The sequence below is a fragment of the Netta rufina genome (genome assembly GCF_964035555.1).
Source record: "Netta rufina genome assembly, chromosome: 2".
NCBI classification, from domain to species: domain Eukaryota; kingdom Metazoa; phylum Chordata; class Aves; order Anseriformes; family Anatidae; genus Netta; species Netta rufina.
In genome coordinates, this window is record NC_140124.1 from 123,359,181 (window position 1) to 123,379,332 (window position 20,152).

A 20,152-nucleotide genomic window follows, 5' to 3' on the forward strand; every position below is an offset into this window, starting at 1 on the left:
GGAGGTTGTCCAGAGGAGAAAGTGGAAGCCCTGAAACCCGTTAAAATAAATGAACGTTAAACAGTATCACTGTAAAGAGCTCGTTGCCTCGCTAGCTTTTTAATAAGACTGTGGGCACTTAGGTTTTGGTTAGCTGTAGGTTTTCCATCTGGTGTTGCCCCTTCTTGCTGTGTGTCAGCTGCTTCTTGCACGCACAAATTCCCGGCAACAGCAAAGCTAAACTTGAGGGGTTTTTTCCCCACCATGCGTAAAAGAGATAGACTGAATACCATACTTTTCATAATCATTTGATTAGAAAAAGGTTGGGTAATGTTTAATAATATGCTTTTCCAATGAGGAAACGTATTTTTTTAAACATACCAACCTTTTTGGTGCCTGTTTTAATGAATTAGTTACTTGCTGATGACACAATCTGGTATGCGATGCACTAGAAGGCTGTACTGCCACCCATAGCAGCCTCAACAGGAACCTCATAAAGTTCAACAAGAAGTGTAAAGTTCAGGCATCAGCACATGCAGGGGCTTTGCACAAAAGGCCCTGGGTGTCCTGGTGTGCACCAAGTTGAACACGAAGCAGCAGCGATGTGCCCTTGCCCCAAAGAAGGCTAAGGGTATTCTGGGCTGTGTTAGTGTTGCCAGCAGGTGGAGGGAGGGGATCCTTCCCCTGTTCAGTGGAGCCCAGTGACAGGACAAGAGGCAATGGGCACGAACTGGAACATGGGAGGTTCCTTCTGAACATCAGAAAACATTTTTTCACCATGTGGGTGACAGAGCACTGGCACAGGTTGCCCACAGAGGTTGTGGAGTCTCCCTCCTTGGAGATCTCCAAAAGCCATTTGGTCATGGTCCTGGGCAGGCAGCTTTAGGTGGCCCTGCTGAGCAGCAGCATTGGACCAGACGGCCTCCAGAGGCCCCTTCCAATCTTAACCAGTCAGTGATTCTACAAAACAAGCATATAAATAACTCACTGCAAGTCAAAAAAATGTATACAAGTTGTGCAGCTGTTGGATTGGAACATAAAAGTGCATCAGTTGAAGTCAGTGGCAAAATCTATTGCTTCAAATGCAACCAAGACTAGGACTTTATTTCTCTTACATCTTGTAAAGAGCAAGCGTGTTTTAGTTTGACCTTTGTTAGAAATGCAGACAAGGTATAAAGAGTCCTGTCCTTCCAACCTGGAATTTCCTATATTCTTCTTTCAGAGGACACAAAAGATCACAAGATGCCCTTATTTCAGCAGTGGAATCCAAACCGAGCATGCCCTGGAGCTGCTTGTTCTGGGAAATGTTTCTGTTAAAAAAGTACTTTAATATTATGAAAGTTAATTTTGGACTTAGTCTGGTCTCCCTCATAGCTGTAGATTTTGCAGGTGTCTAGGACTGTCTGCTAGTAATTTGATTTAAATGCAGACAAAGCTATGAGAAGTTTCGGAGAGAATATTTATTCATTAAGATCTGAAGTAGGATTCTCATCTAGTGGCATGGAGTATTAAACAATCATCTGTGTACTCTCAGTATGGCAGTAATTTGGCCAAGTACAAGAAGTCCTTGTCTTCAAAACAGCTTTTGGAAATACCTGTATAAAATCATAGATGGCTGTAATTCTCACAATTCTGGATTGGAACATGGAACTGAAATTTATTTCTATGGACATAAAACACCTTAAGAGTCTTCTTTGCATAAACCCAACCCAATTCCCTGTGCTAGGCAAGTTTGAGAAGCACTAGTTTTGAGCACTTTCCCCGCAGTGCCTTCTTCTTAGCATCCTTCCAGTGGAGGTTACATGATCTTCATTGGGTAGTTGACATTAATTGATTTTACTCCTTTCATGATCTAATTTTTGTTTGGGATTGGATAACAATTTTGTTCATACCGACTGCTGATATCAACAGAACTGTGCGAGCCTAAGCAAAACCTAAGCTAAGAGAGAAAATTTCTGAAGTCACTGAAAGTGACTTCTATGAAGACAAGTTGAGGGAGTTCGGGTTGCTCAGCCTGGAGAAGAGAAGGCTCTGGAGAGACCTTACAGCGGCCTTCCAGTACCTACAGGAAAGCTGGGGAGGGACTCTCTGTCAGGCGGTGTAGTGACAGGACAAAGGAGAATAGCTTTAAACTGAAAGAGGGGAGGTTTAGATGAGATATTAGGAGGAAGTTCTTCACTCACAGGGTGGTGAGGCACTGGCACAGCATGCCCAAATAAGCTGTGGATGCCCCATCCCTGGAGGTGTTCATCCAGGCTGGATGGGGCTTTAGGCAGCCTGGTCTGGTGAGAGGTGTCCCTGCCCATGGCAGGGGGTTGAAATTGGATGATCTTTAAGGTCCCTTCCAACCCAAACCATTTTATGTTTCTATGAAGTGAAACAGATTGCTGTTACAAAAGGTTCTGAAATGATTCCCGCAAATACAACTAAATTAAAATTAAAAGAGGTCCAACATCAGCATTAAAATATATTAGAGCCTGGAAGGAAAAATGAAGTTGAAAACTATTTTTGTTATAAGCATCTTTATGATGCTTACCGTGGGTCTTTATAAACATTGTATCTTACCTCCAGCAGAGACTACAATGTTGATTTGGGAAATGCAAGATTCAGTCTCCAAACATCAGCAAAATAAATGAAAATGTCCTTTTAGTTTTCCACCATAGAGAAAATAGCCATTAATTGTGCTGTAAATTTAGCACCAGACAGAGCTGAAGAAGATAACAGATTTCCAAATATTGTTATGAAGTTTGGTAGATAAATTAGGAAGAGAAAGTAAAACTTACTATATGCTGCTAATATTCAGAACAGTCAGAAGATGTACTGGTATCTCAGCATTATTTTGTCAAACACTGTAAAGCAAGTGATCATGAGTATTCACACAGTCTTTGTTCTTAAAGAGCTGTAAGATGTTATCTACATATTACTTGTCCCTGGCTTTTATATAAATATTTGTGTTAAACCATTTTGGCCACTTTGAGATTTTTACCTAATTGTCATAGGATTTTTTTTTAAAAAGGAAAAGGTAGATGTTCCACCAAAAAAAAAAAAAAGTATAATGAGGAGCTGGTTTGGTGTTTGTATCACAATAAAAAATGCACAAATCTCACTTAAGGGAATATTTGCTGATTTAGTACCTCCACATTTCTCCAATTATATCTGCAGTTTTGTGGGACTCGGACTGACAATATCTTCCTTATGAACAGGTTAAAAATACAAGCTTAATTCTAACCTCCAGTGATGTGTAAGTGAATGCAACTTGCCTCCAGCTGGAGAAAAAAATCAGATGGTTGTAATTACCAAAGATTGCATGCCATTAGATGCAGGCACATAAATTAATTTCAGTTTTTAATAAAGTAATGCCACGGCAGCTATACACAAGCCCTAAGGTAACTGTGTCTAAAGCAAACAGAGAAATTCACACAGGAAATGATGGACAAATTGCATAGGAGTTGAATGCATGTTTCAGCTGAAAATTAAGAGTTCCTAAAACAATATATTTATAATCCTCTCAAAGGGCTTAAGCACTTCCTATCCAAGATAATCTAAACAGACAAACTATGCAAAATAGAATAAATATTCTTTGCTAACAGTATTTTTGAGAATTGAGGTGGTTAATATCAGGCAAACTGGAGATGTGGCAATGTTTTTTAGTACATGAAATGATAATACTTGCATATCCTTGTTCATCTGTGTTTTTAAAAGGCTAACGATCAGTCTCATTATTTCATGGAGAGGAAAACAGACACTTGCTCTGGCAAAAACGCTTTGCTAAAGTTTATGCAATCCTGGTTTGTGAGAAGTCAGGAAGAAAACCCAATTCTCCCGAGATGGAGTCCTGTGACCTATCCAGTGGACCATGCTACTTCCCAGAATACTGTAGTTTTCAGAAAGCCCTGTATGAAGCAATTTTTCATAATTAAAAACAAACCAAACGTCACAGCAAATATTTCATATGTTAGAAGTTTCATCTGAAGGTCAACATTAACGTTCCTAAATTACATATTTCCTTATGGATATTATTCCTAGGCTCTGAAAAGTAAAACTACAGCTCATAAAAAATACACCCTGAGGAACAAGTTACTTCATTAATTCCTTAAAGGTTTAGCATAATTGTTTTTAACTCCAGAAAAATCCTTCAACCAACTGGAGGCTCTCTGATGTCTGCTCTTGAAGACTTGACACAAGCTGAAAAAAAAACCCTACATGCATGCAATTAATCTTATATATTATCACTACATATTTTAGCAATTTTCACCTCCTAGGGACCTGCACCCTTACAACAATGCTAGCTCAACTCTTTAGTATTGAAATTTTGCCTACTTCTGGATTCTTGAAAGCATTTGCTTTTATCGTTTTATCTTAACCTAGTTTTACAAAATCTTGTATATTAGGATTTCAATAAATGCTTTAAATATTAACATATGTATATTAACATACGATGTTAGCAGCATAATGAGAATCCAATTCTGGTTTGGACTCCTTGGGGCACAAAAATAAAAACAGAGAAAATAAATGATATGCTTATCAAACAGAAAGTAACATACAGAGCTTATTTTCAAACACTGACCTGAAATAAAGATCACCAAAAAAATCACCACACCCCCCAACACAAAAATTTACCAAAGGGGAGAAACTAAATGGGGTGATTAATGCCTAAGTCTATTTACTATATTTTTAACCTAATTTGGTTAAAATAGTAACATCAGCAATTAACTTTACACATTTTTTCCTTTTTACTAACAATCATCTTTTGTTTAAAAATAATTGAAGCTATAAATGTCTGTATATACAATACCATAAGAACTCCAAATAACCCTCAGAACCCAAACTGGTCCTATTATCTTGCTGCTGCCTAGTAAGCTGGTTACACTAACAATTGGAAAACAAAATAAAAAATACTTTTCTACAATCTTGTGTGAGCAAATTGCAACAGAACTGGCATTATGGTTCACACTAAATTGAGAAGTGCTATGGAAGCACCGTGTGCCTTGCAGCAACGTTCTACTGCTGTGCAAGAGGGATCCAGCGCCCAAGCTCACGGCAACTTAAAAACTTCACAGGCTATTACTGCATCTGTAGGAAGTCTGCCTCACTGCAATTTCATGAAGGACAAGGCAGGCTGAGGTAAAAACAGAATGTCCAAAACCAGTCACAAAGCTTTACAAAGACATAAGTGCAAGAAAATTAAGCTTGGTCTATTCAATAGGAAGATTAAAATGGCTCGTTCGTATTTAATCTGAGATTGTATGCATAAACTACCACTGTATCATTCTTGAGAGCACCTTTATTCATGATTTTTTTTCTAAGTCCCCAAACTTCTTGTTAGAATTATGGTATACTTTCTATGCCCGAATGATTCTCCATTGTTTAGGATCTGTGTATGTGTGAACACACTTGATTACTCACTTGTGGTAGCCATTTTCAATAAACAGAATTCTGATCTCAGTAAAAGGCAGAGTTCAGAACATTGCTAACATTAATGATGGTTGATCAAAGACAAGGGAATTCCTGAACACTGCAGAAAGGGTCCTATACAGGCCACAGATAGAGCCAAACTCACGGCTAATTGTAAATTTGCTGTATGCTCAGCAAGTAACAAAGCAAGTAACTTAATAGACAACTTTATTTGCATCAGCATTTAGGGGAATTAATATTGCTATAGTTAATAAGACAACTTGATATTTTAAAGCCAACTGTGACTAAAAACGTTCATTGTAAGCCTGTGTGTGTTAAATCTCAGCTTGTGGCTATTGTAAAGGAGGACAGTTTAAATATGCCCAATAGACTAATGAGATTAAGCTATTATTTTATATTTCAGGTAGCCACTAGATGTATCCAAAACTTTTGTACCATGTTATGCAGAGAATCCTACAAGGTGATAACCTAGATTATATTTCCAAGTAGGTATCTATCTCACAGAAGTTGGATACTTTATGAAGTATTCACATTCAGAGTGGGACTATGGCTGTATACTACAATTTAGTCTCAAAAACACCTACGGATGAGAGAAAGTAGGGAAAATTACTGGCTAGGTACATTGCTGTGTCTTCCTTCAAGGGTACTACTGTGGGCTTTTGCATTATGCTTGCTTGCATAGAAGGCTGTTCTTGCCATTCCCAGAAAAATTAATAACCTTGAATATTAAAACACCAAAGCATTCTTCTCCTGCCTCCCCACCACCACTGCCATGCTGGAAGAAACATAAAATCATCCTTGTATCAAACTGCACATCTGATAATTATCTGAGCTTGACTTGCTCTGATTAAATGTATTTTCCCTAAACTGTTAGATGCTGCTGCATTAAAACTCTTGATGAATTTCTGCTTCAGGGTATCTGTATTTCCTTGCTGAATGATGTTTCCATTGTATAACTTGCATCTTAGCTTCAAATACATTGGAATCCATTTGAATGAAAAGCCCCAAATGAGTAATAGCTATTAAAATTTCCAGACCAAAACAAAAACAAGACCCACATCAAGGCATAGTTAAGGTTGAAAAGGAATATTAGTTACTGAAGGTATAAAGCATAATGGCATATTGTATAAAGCATGTTATAAATTATCCCAAAAGTAAACATTCCAAAAAACCCAGGAAACTCAGGATTAAGGATAAAAACTTAAAAGAAAACCAAACATCTTGAATTATTGAAATGCAGTATGGAAACCTCCAAAACAAACTTAGATCAGCCCTGCAGCGGCACCATGTTGTAAGACAACAATTATGATTAATGCATTTTGGTATCTGTGGCCCTAAATTAAGCTAACTCATATTTCAGAGATACTGATTTTTCTTCTTGGTCCTTTGCAGGCAGCAAGTGACTACAACAAGCAATAGATGGTAAGCAGGAGAGAAATGGCACTATGTAAACTTCTTGGTAGTTTCATAATTTTACTGCCTACCTGTTTGTAGTTCATATCTAGAAATATAAAACGTCCATCATAACTGTGAAGCGAAAAGTAAAATATCGTTGTATCATGCACAAATGTTTCTTCAGGGTGAGAAGAAACCATTTCTGGCTGGGCCAGGAAAGCTAAACCAGGAATGGCTCCATTAAATTTAGTAACTTGTTAAAAGATCATCAGATGGGATTTCAATTCTTAAAATTAAACATAGGAATGAAAATCCGAGACGCATACTTCTTATAATGCATAGGTTACCCATTTAATCTAAGTGGACAGAGCTTTTCTACGGAACAATAAGAAAAAGAGATTAATGTTTGCCAAAAAATTCAATCCCCCAAACACTCGTTCATTTTTTAAATTGTTTTATTGCAGTTGGATAATGCAGATAAATACCTAAGAGCAAAATCCAGTAAAAGTCACATTTATTTTAATTTTGGAACAATTCTCCAAACTGGTTGTGTTTTATGATAAAGAACAAAAAGTTAAACTACATTTCAGAACATTTTGTTCTTTAAAACTGGTGAGACAGGTGGGAAATATTAAAGTACTACAAATTAAATGAACAATTTTCCACTCCAGCTCTGTTTCCCAAATTGAACAAGTCCAAGTGAAAGAAACCATGACTTTTTCTGCTTTGGAGATGCGTATCAGCTGGCGATGCACTTCAAGCTATATTAATTTGATTAAAAAGTTTATCCTTAATAACCTGAGACATCAATCCATGTATAGCTTCTATGGTGGTCTTGCAGCTGAAAAACAAGCATAAATTCAATGTTGGGTAAACACCGAACTCCACTGTCATTTTATTTGAAGATATTCAGCTGTTTTGGAAGTTCAGGGTGCCCATAACCCCATGAATCTTCCCAACTGCCCAGAAAGGAAAAGTCACACACAGCAATTTAGCCATTGTTGCCAATAGGTTTGAAAAGCCAACTGACCAGCTCTAGACACACAAAGACCAACCCCAGAAAACTTCCTTGTCTAGCAGTTTAGGACATCTCACATGAACAACAAAAAATGAGTGCTGTGGTCATCTGAACAAAAAATTCCCCCAGAACACTGGGGGTGAGAGCTACCAGCTTCTATCAATACCTGAAGGCTCTCCTTGTTCTCTGCTTTATCTCCTTTGCCCAAGCACATGGTAACCAGAGCTCCTCTGAGAAACCGTTTTACAGGGAGCATTCAAGGAGAGTTTATAGAGCTCATCAGGTAAAACATGTAATATGTATATTTTTCAAAAAATAAGAAACACAGAATTAAAAAAAAACAAAACACAAAACACAGCTGAGAGGATTCCTATTGATCCAAGTTTAATTCAATGCCTGGCTTAGAGAAAAGTACTGTCACACTAACAAAAAATATCCTGAAATACAACAGAAAAATACAAAAGATGTATCATCCCTGAAGGCATGAAGAATAGATGAAAAATTACTACTGGACAGATCAAGCAATCCTAGGCAAACGAGGCCAGTTTGGAGAACAGTTTGGCCAATGAATATGTACTCTTATAAAACTGCTCTCAGTAACATGTATGTACAGAAATAGAACATTTCATATAGCCAAGTGTAAATAGCTTTATGGTAATGTCTTACAATATTTTCCCCTAAAACAAGTACACCCAACTTATTCAGCTTTTAGCAAACTTTGCAGCCCTATTTACCCTCAGGGTAATTTAGGTGTCAATCAATCAATTGTTCTGGTGCCCCCACCAGGCTACTCCTGGCTTTTTTTGCTTTTCTTAGGACAAATAACTTTATATTTTCAGAGGAAAGATTATTAGCTGAAGAGAAAGGTGCATCCTTAAAACTTTTAAAATTAATTCTGGGAACTACAGTAGCCTATGTTACACAGGAAAGCAGCACTGAAGAAAGACAACAGCAATCTTTTCCAGTCTTACAATTTATAAACTAACTAGTAAGAAGAAAAACGGGAAAGAAAAACGTCTGCAAATGCTGCAAGAAACAGTAACGATAGGGGGATGCAAAAATACTTTTTAATTTCTTAAAATTTGAAAATAAAATGCTGTCAATCTTCTGGGACACCATATAGATGAAAATCAAAGGCAAAGCACATCAGCAACTCTTTCCTATTATCTTTAAAGTGTTGCTATTGGAACTGTTTCACAGCAGGAACTGGAAAGTATCACTTAACATGAATTAACTATAGCCCTAACTTCACTGGAAGGGTGCTCTGCAAGTGAAGTTGTCTAAATGGATATTAGCTTCTACAAAGCAAAAGAAAAAAAAAAACAAACCAAAAAGCAAACAAACCCACCAGCTCAACTATGTTTGTTGGAAAACTTGTCAGAGCTATTAACTTTCCATAACAAGGACACAGAACACACTGCCACAAGAACATCTCTGATTCCACTTAGTAATGACCATATTACATTTGCGTGCGTTCCTCCCACTGCCTACGGTGAAACAAGCCCTTGACCAACAGCAGTGTTTCAGACTCCTGCTCTTGAAGGCAAAGTCTGTGTTCAGCTGAGTTGTATTGAGCAAGATCTTCCTAGACCTGCCCAAAGTTTAAAAATCAGTCTCTTTACATAAGCCTTCCTTTTTTTTTTTTTTTTTTTTTTCCACCCACCATTAAACTCACTACTCATCTGGTACCTCAAAAATCAGTTTATTCCTTAGTAAAGTTTGTACTGTGGCACATACTGCCAACATGAAGGAAAACAAATAAACAAACATTAAAAAAAAATACAATGAAAACAAAATCATTCAAGATAAAAGGATGAGGAAGAGCACCAGAAACCTCCAAATCTGAAAAATGGAACCTCCCATATTTTATTCAATTTTTGCTGTCTGTTCCAAGTGATTCTATAGAGCTGTTCCTTACTAAATTGAATCATATCTCACACTGAACATTTTTAGGAAGCATGCAGGTGAGTCTTATGTATTCCTGCATTCTCCATAGATGGCCCAAATATTAGCAAGTACTTTTTGGTTTTCGGAGTCTAGAATATGCCAAATACAACATTGTTAACAGCCCACGATACTGTATAACTTCTGTTGGATATTTTACCCAGATTTTACCCAGTAAAAATGGTGACTATAACACTGTATGTTCTAGGCACGTGTATCACTTGACTGTTCATTTGGAGAGAGATGTATTTGTGAGAAGCCATTTATGTTTACTTTTATACTTCAAAACAACACAACAAACAAACAAACAAGAGATAATTACAAATAAGCATGAAAGGAACACTAAGGGAAAACACTGATTTCTTTGAAATAATGCTCTTACCCTATGATTATAATTTCATTAACAGACAAAAGATGATAATTTGGCGTCAGGCAAGGCAGTGAAATATAAAGGCTACAATTTCTGTAACTAGCTTACAACAAACAAACAAAACCACAAAAAGCAAAAAAACACCCTTCCCTATCTGTCAGGAAAAAAAGATGTAATAAGAAAAATGAAAAAAGGGCAGTTCTTGACTTTTAAATAAAAGTATTAGAGAAGTATTTTCTTAAACCTTCAAAAATAACTGGTCCTATTTGGAGTTTCTCATTCTTACCTAGAATCTAATCATTCTTATCCATAATCTTTTAGGTTACAATTTAATTGGTAGGTTAAAGTTAAAGTCTTGGTTATAAAAGTTTAAAACAAAATAACACTTTTTTTTTTTTTTTAAGAGGTAATGCATTCATTATCTTACCTGTCTCTTGTTGCTTTAGCAAGTTTGTCTTCTGATTTCTTATCGTGAGTTTCTAAACCCAGCATAAAACTGCCCCGGCCAAGCTGAGCTTCTGACTGTTCTAGTTTTTCAGACAAATCAAAGACCTGTCCAGTGGTGTAGTCAGCATTCTTAGGAGAAAGAGAGCAATAAACATATTTAATTCTAAGCTATAAATTCAAACATTTATATACAAAACTCAACAACACCTGGAAAGAGTCTGAAGTACTGCACATTTTAACTTGTATCTGCAATTTCAGTACTACAGAACACGAGTGGTACATGAGTGGTGGCTGAGAGAGCAGGAGCTGAACAGCTGAGAAATACTCAGACTGAAATTGGTACCCACCTTTCACCCACTCCCTAAGCAACAGGACCAAGAAAGTGAAAGTAAAACTCAGCCAATTTTGGCTAAGAGAAAAGTTTTCAAATTGGCTTTTGCAGATGGAAAGTTTTGATGCTGCACTGTTCCACTGAAGATCTACCTTCACTATTTCTCTTGCACCCTCATTTTAGCAGTTCTATCTATTAGGTATTAAAAAAAAGCCACAACAGAAGCATTTACCTATTCACTGACATTATTTTAAGGCATACTATTCATTACAGTGCTGTCACATCATGTAATGTTAAAAGGTAAACACTTTGCCTTAAACAAGATAAAGTCTAAATTTATACAGAACTTAGCAAAATTATACATAAGTTATTCCCACCTTTTAAAGAGCAGATATAAGGAACATTTAAATATTTAAGATTAGGGAAACCTTCCTTTATTGCTTAAATGTGACAAACAGAACCTTGATGTGGAATCTGTATGACCTGTCAGTGTCCCAGTAAGCATTTTATAGCACAGGGTCTGTCTTTCAGCACTAATTAATTAAATGTATGCACAAAATAACATACTATGGTACTTACAGTAAGCAAACTTGAAGAACTGAGAGTGTTCACCCAGTACTTGTTCCACAAAAGCTCAAGCAATTTACGATCCAAAGATGATTTAAAGTAAGAGACTTCTAAAGCATAATACCTTTAAAAACAAACATGCACACAAGATAAGCTTCCATGTACCTTGTTGGGCTCTGACACCCAAATGGCATCCCTCTGAAAAAGTCCTTATCAGTGGCAAGTATCTGCAGAAATTCAAAGCACTAAACAATAAGTTACCCCCAGTTCCAATTCTAACTCTACAAGATCGTCTGTAAGTACTTCATTTACAGCTTTAATGCAGGTTTACACTATCCCCATGCATACACTGTGTTCTACTTAGGAGACTGCAAATGCTTTTATTAATTTCCTAACAACTTCTTGTACAATGCAATGATGTCCCATGCTTGGGGTCTTCGGTATAGATTTTTTTTTTAAATAGATGACTAATTTTATATATCTCACCTCTAATTACCTTAGGGACATTTGATAACAGTAAATGTTACTAACAGACAAATAATCTTAAGTTCTATCACAGTTATTTTGAAAGTCAGGCTTTACTGATGCTACAGAATTCACAAGAAATGACAAAGCAGATAGAAAGCTGAGTCATGCAAAATCACTTGTGTAGGCGAATTATAGCAACACGAAAGCCACATGTTAAATTTTATTTTGATTAGGAAATTCAGAAGGGCAGTAACAGTCCTATTATATTTTGATTTCTTTGGGAAGTTCCTTTGCTTGACATTTCTCTAAGACATTCCATGTGCAATAACAACGCTTTACAATCTACCAACACGCTGCACTTTAATATTTCTGTGATAGGAAGTCTTAGATAGACTATCCTTCTGTGATAGATAGCCTGATTTCACATATGATAAGAAAAATGAAGTCAGTTGGTTCAAAGAAATGCGTGCCAGATTCAAAGTAAGAAATCCAACTCATGTGAGAAATAGTGAAATGAACTTAAAAAGACTAAATGGAAGCAGTTCCACATTGGACATTAAATACCAATTACGGGAGAGAAGTTTGACTAAGATTATCCAGACTGTTACTACAAGGCAATCAGTAGTCACTGGCATTCCAAACAGACAAGCTTTAAAAAATAGCTTTTAAGAGAAGTCTGCTTTCCCAGAAACACTGCCAACTTAAAAAATAAAAAATAAAAACAAAAATCAACAAACAAATTAATAATTTGTTTGTTAGACCACCTCTAATAAGGAAAGGATAAAACATAAGCTTCCTCTCACACATAGAGGTGTGGATTTATGGGCAATGCCACGCTTACAATGACTACTCTGAAATGACAGAAACATTACAGTTCAACAAAGACTTCTGTATGGCTGCTGTTTTATATTTTTTTTCAAATTATATAGGTAAATCAGTTCTCATTTAAGTTCGTCTCTTCAGGGTCAAACTCTACATGAACTATAAATGCACTGAAGAACAGATACCCATGCACCAAAACCATGAAAAAAAAATAGGCAACAGCCTACAAGACATGCTGGTGTCAATGAGATCTTCAAATTTTCTGTACACAGTCGCTTAAGCTGTACTGCTTGGCAAACATCTGAAGACAGAAACAAAAACAGGCTCTGTCATTGGAAGAAGCAGTCCCAGCTTTCCCTGGCTGTTCTTCCCAAATACTTCATCTTCACTATCTGCCTCTGTTTTCAACCCTACCAGAGCTTAACCAGCAAGAATGTGTGTGCTGCCACAAGTTGAATCAGATCAGGAGACTGACCTGGCAAAACAAGTGTCTTGCCAAGCATGTAAATGTATGTATGGAGTAAGGAACACACAGCTGGGGACAGAAGAATGGTTAAAATTAAACTGCCTTTTCAAGGAAACTAAACTAGCAGGAGAGACAAAGCTGCAATGCTTCCTGTTGCTGATGGTATCTGTGAAGCAGCTCCACCTTACAATACTACTAGAAACACAACTGAAAAACTGCAGCCCTGTAACTGTAGGATGAAGAGATGCACTGCAGTTGCCACCGCTCAGAAGAGCAGCAAGATAAGTCTACCTAGTCCTACTGCTATATCTACAGCTGACCCTTTCCTCCTTGCCCTAAGAAAGCACCACCACTTAAAAGTGTTCAAGAACCAGCTGCTAAAGCTTTTAACCAAGTTAAAAGTAACTTCATCTTTAAAACGGTTCTCCTTTTAAGCATCTTCTGATAAATGACAGTTACACTTTTCCACAGAACCAACACTGCTAAAGCAACGAAGAACTTCAAGATTTGAAACACTCCAAGAAATGCAGTTTTCCATAACGAATCACTAAGCTATATATATAAAAAACTTTATTTATATATATATATATAAAAGAGAACTTGTGCTGCAGTTAGTAATTTTTATGTTACTTACTGTTTACAATGTACACCAAAGTCTTCTATTTTATTAAGTGGAATAGTTTGGTATTCAGAGGGACCTTCATCTGGAGGCTTATACCCCTAAAATTAAACAAAGAAAGGGCAAAGGTGATACAGTAAGACTGGGACTTCTCAAAATGACGAAGCTCTTTGAAAGCACTTCACAAAATTCTCATTTATGCAAAGGAAGATACTTTCCTAAGGTAAATGAAATTTCTCCCAGTCGGGGGAATTTGGGATTTTCTTGGATTTAAAGTTTACAGTTGGCTTTGCTAGAAGTTACTGTATTTGCATGTCTATTGAAAAGCATGTTGGAAGCAACCTGGTGGTCATAGTTCAGCTTTTTCTGACAGGGCATGTTATGATTAGATCATTTCTTAGATCGGAGAAATAAAGAGTTTCTAAGATAAGACTTCTCTACCTATTCTTGGAAGTGATTTCAATCCTCTTTGGAAAGAAGATAGAAGGTATGAGAAGAGGGAAAAACTATGCCTTGAATATGCCCTAGGGATACCTAAAACTTCAGTTATTTAGTCAAAATAATGCCGCTCACAGCTACTGATTAGGCAGGAACTGATCACAGAACACTCCGTAACAAATACCCCTCGTGCATTTATAAACACCCTCTGTGCAAATACAAAATGTGCATTTTCTATACAGGATTTGGTTTTCAGGCACAGGATTCTTCTCCACCCAAATACTCAAAGCATTTATGAAGTGTTTTTGCCAATCGAAGTAAATACTACTCTGAATCACAAATTGTTCTAGGGAAATCTTTTGTATATTTATCAGCACAAAAATAATGCTTGAATGCAACTGGGAACCTCTCATAAACATTTTGTTAATTACAGTTTTACTGAATGACAGACTAACGTTCTTGATAAGCCAATGATAACTGGAAGTTTGAACAATACAGCTGAACTTCATTAGACTGAAGTAAAATAGCATGATTACATGAGTCGGAAGAGAAGACTGCAATTGGAGATCTAGATCTCCACTATTTATGTGATTTCTTATTTTTTAGCCCAACTCTTCCATGCTAATTAACCTCTTTTGTACATTACTTTGTGAAGATTCATGATATTTATTTAAAAGATTTAAGTAGACAGTTTCACATGATATTTTTCTAAAATGAAAAGCAAATTACAACACATCAAAACTTGGTAGCATGTTTTAGGTCTAAAAATGATAGAAAAATATTAACAAATACTTAAATGAATGTCACCTAGAACTATATCCATTAAAAAATTATATATTAAGGTATATAATTTTAGGACAGCTTTCTTATCTAGATGTCTATTTGATTTAAGGCTGCCAAAAATCTATGAACAACCTAATAGAAGTCAACCTTTCTAATGGTAATCAATATCCAAAGGCACACAATAACCAGCATATCAGCATGTCTTCTAGAATGAACAATGATATATAGCACAGCAAAGTAAATCGAACTGTTAGATGAACAAACCACTAATCTTTACAAAGAATCAATTACTTATTTAAAGACAGTTTATTGATCACACACTAGATTATTTTAAATATTTACCTTAGGATATGTCCTAAATGCGCCAAGATTTACTTTTCCTGCAGATATTGTTCTTGTTGGATCAATCTGTAAAAAATATAGGAAATGCTTGTTATGTAATGTTTTATGAATTACTATAGGCATAAATTAATAGTAATTGCATTTCAGAAGCATAATTAGCGTAAATTGGTTTAGTTTAGTCATTAAAAGTACTTTTTCAGTTGGCATCCATTGATGTGAGACTCTAAACACAGGGAGTATCAATGGCTATGGACCATTTTTTCAAACTCATTTCCTCTTTCCCAAATACTTTAAACAAATCACACTTAGAGCAAGCAACAAACTGCAACAGAAATCCACATTTTAATCTTATAACCATTAGAGCTAAGAAAGAGCATTATGCAACCTACTGTGTTTTGGTGGAAGAGAAAAAAGACTAATAACGGAGCCTCCTTGATAACATATTTATAAATACTCTGCTTCAACTTAGAAGTAATAATAAAAAAAATAGGTCCCAAGGGAAATGTTCTGTATCTGTGAAATGATGTCATAAAATAGGGAAACATGGTGGAAATACTTTTTAGGGGTGATCTATCCTTGTATCCTTGTCTAATGTAATTCTACCATCAGAATTATATCCTTTCTTTCTCACTAATTTCAGTCTTTTTTTCCTTTATTTATTTATTTCCTTTATTTCCTTCAGTAGCAACAGTAGTCCTAGTCATACTTAAAGTAAGGTTTACTTTGATTTAAAATGGGAGCTGATGCCTGGAAGAACTGAAGAACCTGAAGGATTTCTTCAGGTTTTTTCTTCAAAGACTTCCTAGAATCTTCTACCTTGTACTATGCCATTCATTTCATCTAAAAGGCATTTTAGCTTCAAAGTAACAGGACTCTGTGAACATGCTTCCCTCTACTCTTACAGAAAAGGCAACTAAGAGAACAAAAACTGATTTTTGTTTTATTGCGGGAGCTTGAATATGGATTGCTCAATGAATTTTTGCAGAAGTACCATCCTCAAGTTAAGAGTAGCGTATAGATTTTTGCAGAACTACAACATGTGGAACAACGTAGTGAAAACAGCCTCAAAGAACAAGACTACTGGCTTGACTAGCACGTGGCCAACAAAGCAAAAGGGTTGAAACTGATTTAAGTGTTGGATCTAACACTTCCATCATGCAAACCACACACTACTAGACTGTTCATAGACAAAACCCTTAGTTATTCCCCTCTAAGCATAACTTGCTATGCAGTTTTATCAACTATCAGGCAGTACTTACAACCACTGCTACAAAGGGTTCTTGAAACTGCTGGTTAAGCATCTGAGTACTGACATCGATCCCAGAGAGCCAGCAGCCGTAGCCTGGGTGACTGTGATACCAGCCGATTGCGTTTTCTAGACGACCAACCTAGCAGCAGTGAAGGAAAACAAATCCAGTGTTAATTTCCATCCTTAAGGTATCGGCTGCCCTCTGCTGGGCCTGCCAGCATATTACAACACAGTAAGAGAATAAAAACAATAATACACACAGGACCTTGCTATGCTAACTTAAAATACTAAATACACGGCTTATTTTGCTGAATTGTTTTCCAGAAACCATACATTATGTAGTATTTGCTGTTACAGCTACTATATGCTGTTATATACTACCACAAAACAAAGAATTTTAGCTCCAAGGACCCAGTAACAACTTCACTGACAGCTGAAATACAACAGAGACTCCACATGCTGAGATAAGTAAACAAAGTCTTGTCAGCATGGAAATTTTTTAGGGTTGATACGATGCAAGTAATATATAATCTCATATAATGTATAGTAAATTCACAGAGAATAAATGTTCACTATTTAGTGCAACAACACATCTCAGAGGCATATAGTGAGATCATTGGCAGGTTTGCAAAATAGCAGCTTACATAGATGCACATTTTTGACCACCAAAAGTGACAGAACTCATTGCCACAGTATGCTGTGAAAGCCAAAAGATGATTTCTTGAGATTTTTGGGAGCAGAAAAACTCACAGTAGAAGTTTCCAAATAATACTGCTGGATAACTCTTAGATTACCCTCAACCCCCCAAAAAAAAAGAAACACAAAGCAAGCAAGCAACCAACAACAACAACAAAACACACCATGGTTCATCAAGGAGAATGAATACCTATTGCACCTAAGTTTACTGTAATTCATTAGGATTTGTTTCCTGGCTGTTCAGTACTGAGTTGAATGATTTTAGTCTGACTACCCTACATGCCAGTTCTTAACCGAGTGCTTTATGTTTCAATACATCAGCTGCTTCATTTTGCCAAATACTAGGTATGTCAGGCTGAGATAGAACACACAATCTACCTACCGAACTGAACGTTTATTTTGTTTTTGAAGTGGTGAATAATATTTATATTTTCTTGCAACTCTCATTTAAGAGAGTCAAAGAGAACAACAGCACACTAATGCACATATATTATTTTTCAAAGCCAACTAACACTTTCTTTTTTAAAACCATGGCTATATCAGATCCTGCTGATAGAGAAGCAAATAACTGGAACGTTGACTTCTGTGAAGTACTTATGCAGGGGGATATTATCAACTTGCAAGCTAGTAAAAAAAGTTATTCCAGGCACAACTGCTTGCCAAAATCAAATGTGAACAGTTTGCATGCAAACTCTGTCAGAGCACCAGTAAAGCTGAATTACTGTATTTGCACACAAGTTCAATTTCAAAATAGTGAAACTATACCTGAAACTGCACAACATAAACAACTGGAAAAAAAATCTTATCATATGAGCGCTCCCACATAAGCATGCACTGTTTTCAAAATCTAATGAAGTAATTGCATATAGAAATACTCATATTATGATATATAGTTATTAAATTGAAACCCATTATTTCTACCTAAGAACTGGATACTACAAATACATCTTTAGATAAAAACGTCTTTTCACATTCCATACTTTTCTGCAACAGCAATATTAAAATCATGATGTTAAGTTCCCAGATAAACCAGATTAAATAAATTATTTTGAAATTTTCTCATAAACAGGGACGAAAACTTCCCTCCCCTCAAAAAAGCCCTAAAATATACTTTCCTTTGTATTGTTTACTTTTTTCTGACATTATGATCCAGCCTAATTCACATTTATTTAAATATCTTTAACTAGATATAAAGCTGTGAACAGAAGTACAACTCTACAAAATAACCCAAGTGCTTGCTCCGTTATCTCTAGTGACTTGGTAAGGGTTCTCTAATTTTAGCTGGTTTATAATACTTCTGGGATTAAAGGAAAATCAAAGGATAAACTAGGCCTCAAACTATTCGAGCTTGGACAGTTAAGAGGGATTTCAGTGCTTATTCATGGTGTAAGATTGCCCTGTAGTGGAAGAAGCATACCAGTAGGTACTCTGATATACCAGCATGCTGGTTTCTAGATTGGCCGCAGAGCATGTTTGTATTTCTGTCACCCTTCTGCACGTGAGATTTTTTATGGCATGCTCAGGCTTAACCTGACATGCCTAGGAGTACAAGGTGAGGAAATGGGGACAGACTTTGAGTTAATTATATACATTTCTGAAGTATAAATCTGGATAATTAGGTCGCACTGGAAGTTATTTATCCTTTCAGTGGCTTTTTCCTCCAGAATTGTGTTTTGTTTATAATGATAGAAAACAGCAGAGCTGCTAGGCAGTGAGACTTCAGAAAGCAAGAAGGTGCGAATAAATATCATCTTACTGATCTATAAATAATAAAATACTTTTTGCGAGAAAATTACTACGCTATATTTAATTCCGCAAACTGCTTTTAGAGAAGACACGCGTGATAGTTTAGAAACACGCTCCCTTCTTGTTCCGTTGACAAGCCACCAGCCACAGAAACACCTTCTGAGCAAGATGAGTTGTGAGGAAGGCGTAACCCAGGTCCTGAGGAAGGAGTAACCCAGGTTGTGAGGAAGAAGTAACCCAGGTCCTGCGGAAGGGGCAACCAAAACCGTGAGGAGGGCAGGCAGTCAAGCACCTGCTGACCTGCTAATGGAAACCAGCGTGTTCAGGGGGCCCTGCCACAGCTCCCCGGCCACATTAGGGCAGACACAAGGCAAATGGGCCACCGGAGCAGCACGGGGAGCAGGCAGGGGCTCCCATGGCACCCATGCAGGCGGTGAGGAGCGTCTTTTACCTGCTTGGCGTTCTCGATGTAGGCCGCCATGTACTCGTAGGCGGCCGCCTGGGCGTTGACGCGGGTCTCGGTGCCCTCCACCGGCAGGGCGAAGCTGTCCATGATGATCATGGTCTCGCCGTCCACCTTGCCCAGCATGAGCCCCATCACCTCCAGGTTGCCCCCGGACCTGGCGTGCATCACCATCTTGAGGAGGGCCAGCGCCGAGATCTTGCAGTACTTGAAGTAATGGTGGCTGAAAGAGAGGGGCGCTCAGACACAGCCCCAGCCCAGCCCCCCGCTCCCCCCCAACGCGGCCCCGCTCTCACTCCTTGGTCCAGGGCTTGGCCGCCAGGATCTCCTGCTGCTGCTTGCGGTCGTACTTGTAGATCTCGTCGATGCTCTGCGCCTCCTGCATGTTGTTGGCCAGCTCCCACGTCTTCTGCGCCATCCCGCTCCCGGAGCCGCCGCTCCCCGCGCCGGCCGCCGCCGCCATCTCCCCCCCACCCCTCCCCGAGCTCCCGGCCCGGCTCGGCTCGGCCTCACCGCGGCCACCGGCGGAAGCAGGAGCCGCTGGGGGAAGGCGGAGGAGGAGCGGCGGAGCCCTGCGCCCCCAGCGGGCGGCGG

The 20,152-nt window shown here is 37.7% G+C and overlaps 1 protein-coding gene across 1 annotated transcript; it reads right to left on the reverse strand.

Moving 5' to 3' along the window:
- Positions 1-7,232: 7,232 nt before the first annotated feature.
- On the reverse strand, positions 7,233-20,100 carry COPS5 (COP9 signalosome subunit 5). Its single transcript, XM_084282206.1, has 8 exons — positions 19,855-20,100; positions 19,547-19,781; positions 16,664-16,792; positions 15,405-15,470; positions 13,857-13,942; positions 11,479-11,590; positions 10,549-10,697; positions 7,233-7,630 (listed from the first exon to the last, which is right to left on the reverse strand). The coding sequence occupies exons 1-8, from the start codon at positions 20,019-20,021 to the stop codon at positions 7,546-7,548; spliced, it is 1,029 nt and encodes a 342-aa protein (XP_084138332.1). The 5' UTR covers positions 20,022-20,100; the 3' UTR covers positions 7,233-7,545.
- Between the last annotated feature and the right edge of the window lie 52 nt (positions 20,101-20,152).

Coding starts and splice junctions, on each gene's coding strand:
- COPS5 (XM_084282206.1), bottom strand. CDS start 20,021: ATGGCGGCGGCGGCCGGCGCGGGGAGCGGCGGCTCCGGGAGCGGGATG. Junction 19,782..19,854: donor GCCAAGCCCTGGACCAAGGA/GTGAGAGCGGGG, acceptor CCTCTCTTTCAG/CCACCATTACTTCAAGTACT. Junction 7,631..10,548: donor GCTAAAGCAACAAGAGACAG/GTAAGATAATGA, acceptor CTTGTTTTTCAG/CTGCAAGACCACCATAGAAG.